Source organism: Entamoeba dispar, genomic scaffold (assembly GCF_000209125.1).
Source record: "Entamoeba dispar SAW760 scf_1105229462085 genomic scaffold, whole genome shotgun sequence".
In the NCBI taxonomy this organism is placed as follows: domain Eukaryota; phylum Evosea; order Mastigamoebida; family Endamoebidae; genus Entamoeba; species Entamoeba dispar.
The window spans coordinates 5787-9506 of record NW_001855016.1 but is presented as its reverse complement, the minus strand read 5'-3'; the positions used below and the strand labels follow the sequence as shown (position 1 = coordinate 9506).

The following is a 3720-nucleotide window of genomic DNA, read 5'->3' as shown; positions in this document are numbered from 1 at the left end:
ATTTAATATTAATGACTTATTATCTTTCAATTGGTCAGTAAAAAATGTGGAAAGGTATTTCTTTTTCTTCTTATTATCATTATCAACCTTTTAAATTATGATATTTTCCAAACTGATTCTAAAATTTATGATGATTTTAGAATTAAAATGAAATTATTTCATAATTCCCCTATTATTGAACTTAATGAAATTACTCTTCAATTTATTGATTTAATTCCTTCGTTTTCTTCAAAACATTTCATACTTAATGGGAAAATAATACAAGACAATGTCCCTATCCAAGTTCTTCAACAAACTATAGAATATTCAACTACTTGTTATCTTCCAGAAATTAGTTCAATGTCTTTAGTAACCAAAGTCAAAGGCTATTTGCCAAAAGGAATACGATTGATAGACTGGATGAAACGAAAAGATAAACTAGACTTTCTTTTTGTGATAAGTTATGATGATTTAGATATCATTTTAAATGGTTTTGAACAAAACACTATTGCTAATGAAATTGTGATATTACTAAAGGGTGAAAAGAATCATCTCAAAAAGTATAATAAGATTCCTCATTTGACTATTTGTTTTAACTATTTTAGTGAGCCATATTACTCTAATGAAATAGTTATGAAACAAGAAAATGGATTAATGAGAATGGTTGGATTTCATGATAGTATTTCTTTAAGAATGTTATATAACATGTATTTGTTTACTTACATTGTCATTCTGAATTCACCTAGAAATGATCAGATTCTTCACTTTGAAAGCTATAAAATGGTAAAGAGACTTATCAATTGTAACACCCCACAACAACTAGTATTACCAAAAGACATGGAATATTTCGAAGGAGAATATTATCCACCTGAATGTCATTTAAAGGAATTAAAAATCAATTACTGTGATACTAACCAATCAATTGAACAATCAATCACATCACTAACATTAAATGGATTTGTTGATCACTATCATTTCATACCAAACTATGCTCCTTTTAACTCAAATCAACTAAAAACTTTGCAACTCAATAACAGTGAATTAAACCATTCACTGAAATGTCTTAATCAATTAACACAACTTATTCTAATGGAATGTTATATCAATGTCCCTATTAATGAATTCTATCCATCTTCATTGAAACGGTTGTATTGTCAAAGGGAACAACTTCCTCATTGTTTAAATGTAGAAGAAATGATTATCATAAATTTGAATGATTCATTTCATTCTTCTCGTTGGCTTCAATCAAGTATTATTATGTTTATTGTGTATTTATTTATATTAATAACACTGTGGTTGTATTTTAATACACACAGAATCTCTATTATTTTTCCATTAATACTTATCTTTCAACTTAGTTTGATTCAATCATCTTGGAATAAGAATCTGTGTCATTGTCTTAATTTGAATGAATACCATTATCTCCACCAACTAAGTATTTGGAATATTCAAGATGATATTATTCAATCAAATAGTATTCAAATATTAGCGTTATTTCATTCAGCAAAGTATATCAATTTAAAGTCAATTAGATCACTTAAGAGTGTTTTTTTGAAGAACAGTCCATATGTAATTCCTCCACCATTTTGTAGGTCATATATTTTGAATTAGTCATTTGTTTTTAATAGTAATTGTTTAGTAGTTACTCTTAATCAGTAAGGATAAAAGGTGTTATTTTAGACATAAAACAGCGAAAATAAAAGAAAAGTTATAGCCTTCTGTTTCATCTAAGAGTTTACATACACTCTGTTTGAATATAGCTAAAATATAACTTTACTGTACCAACAATATTAGTACGTACAAGACTTTCTTACTTTATAAAACAATAACCCAGAATAGATAAACACTATTTATTAAATTATTACTTGCTTAACTAACTAGTTTCTTACTTCGTTCTATTCTGTTTTAGAAAAAGGGTTTAGGTAAACTTTGGTAAGAGGACATATTCACTTTAATAGTTAGTGAAGGTATAAACTAATCAGCAAATTATGAACGAAATTTTATTACTTGAAAATTCTTTTATCTGACTTATAAATAATGTGCTGACAACAATTTATTGTGTGAGTATTTTATAATAACTATAACCAATAAAATACTGTATCAATTTATTTTATTATTGTTGTGGTGGTGGGTTGTAAGGCTGTTGTGGTGGTGCATTGTAAGGCTGTTGTGGTGGTGCATTGTAAGGCTGTTGTGGTTGTGCATAGTAAGGTTCTTGTTGTGGTGGTACTACTCCTTGTGGTGGTACTACTCCTTGTGGTGGTACTACTCCTTGTGATGGTACTACTCCTTGTGGTGGTACTACTCCTTGTGGTGGTACTACTCCTTGTGGTGGTACTACTCCTTGTGGTGGTACTACTCCTTGTGGTGGTACTACTCCTTGTGGTGGTACTACTCCTTGTGGTGGTACTACTCCTTGTGGTGGTACTACTCCTTGTGGTGGTACTACTCCTTGTGGTGGTGTTGTTTGTATATAATAAGGCTGTTGAGGTAGTGGTACGCATTGGTCAGGAGGTGGCTGAATATATTGTTCAGGAGGTGGTTGGATGTATTGACTTTGACCAATGTATCCTTGGTACGGCTGTTGTGGATAACAATAATTTTGTTGGGAATTTTCATAGCCATAATTTGGTTGGTTAGTAGGTGTTTGCTGTAATTCTTGTTGGTTACTTTGATTGTTCTGATTATCTGTGTGTTTGTTTTTCTTTTCATTTTCTTCATCATCATCAGACTGAGAACTCTTCTTATCGCTTTTTTTATCACTACAACAATCACCACAGTCACAACAATCACAGCAACAATCACAACACCAGTCAAAGCAACCGAGCTCTTTACATAGAGGCACTAAACAAATATCACAGAAAAGTTCACAACAACATCCAATCAAATCACCCATACTTTAAATACTAATTTTAGATGGAGATTTTATCTCGGTGTGTCATACGAGACATTAAAAAATTAGCAAAAAAAAAATCAAGTATAAAAGTTTATTTCTTTTATCAAAGAGTAATTCATTCAATTCTTGAACAATCCTTAAAAAAATACTTCTGACAATATGTAACTGTAATAATATTATAAAGTATTAATGTTAATACTATTCCTTCATTTCCTTAAGCTTTTAAATATTTTAAATATAGAATTTTCTTAGTGTAATAAATTTTTTTAGTCTTCTAATTGCTTCTACCTTATCCTTCTCTAATAAATACTTGACTATTCTAAAGAATAAAGTGATTAGAAGTCTGAAGAAGTAATCTCAAAGGAGAGGGAATGACCAAAAGAAATTATTACCAAGCGTTCAGTTAAATCCTTTAATAACCAAGGTTTAATATATTTAATTTCTCTTACTAAATACTCAAAAATTATTCTATAAAGATTCCTCATTTCAATAATCGTACGAGAGAGTGGTTTTAATCCATATAAGTTGTTTCGACATTATCCAGTGCACTCATTATATCACTACTAATCACTAAAGAAATGTTAGTAAGGAATTAATAAAAAAAGCTAACTACTACACCACTAAATAAACAACATAAAAGAAAAAGACTTAAAGTTATAATTTTCTATGTAAACTCGTTCTGTAATGTGCAAGAAAAATCTAAGACCCCTTTTTCGAAGTAACTATTGTCAAGGCCAAGGTTGAAAATAACAGTTACTAACCAAAGAATGTAGTATAAAAATTTATTTAAAGAAATAAAACTGAATGATAAATTTGTTTATAAGACAATAAACTATTATGAGAAA

The 3720-nt window shown here is 29.3% G+C and overlaps 2 protein-coding genes across 2 annotated transcripts, besides 1 other annotated feature; one reads left to right on the top strand and one right to left on the bottom strand.

The window, feature by feature from the left end:
* Positions 1 to 147: 147 nt before the first annotated feature.
* On the top strand, positions 148 to 1590 carry EDI_056640 (uncharacterized protein; the record flags this gene model as incomplete). Its single annotated transcript, XM_001739283.1, has 1 exon — positions 148 to 1590. The coding sequence occupies one exon, from the start codon at positions 148 to 150 to the stop codon at positions 1588 to 1590; it is 1443 nt and encodes a 480-aa protein (XP_001739335.1).
* Positions 1591 to 2092: 502 nt separating this feature from the next.
* On the bottom strand, positions 2093 to 2875 carry EDI_056630 (Acidic proline-rich protein PRP33 precursor, putative; the record flags this gene model as incomplete). Its single annotated transcript, XM_001739282.1, has 1 exon — positions 2093 to 2875. The coding sequence occupies one exon, from the start codon at positions 2873 to 2875 to the stop codon at positions 2093 to 2095; it is 783 nt and encodes a 260-aa protein (XP_001739334.1).
* A 220-nt stretch (positions 2876 to 3095) lies between these two features.
* Positions 3096 to 3144: a sequence feature (AT_rich).
* The last annotated feature ends 576 nt before the right edge of the window (positions 3145 to 3720 follow it).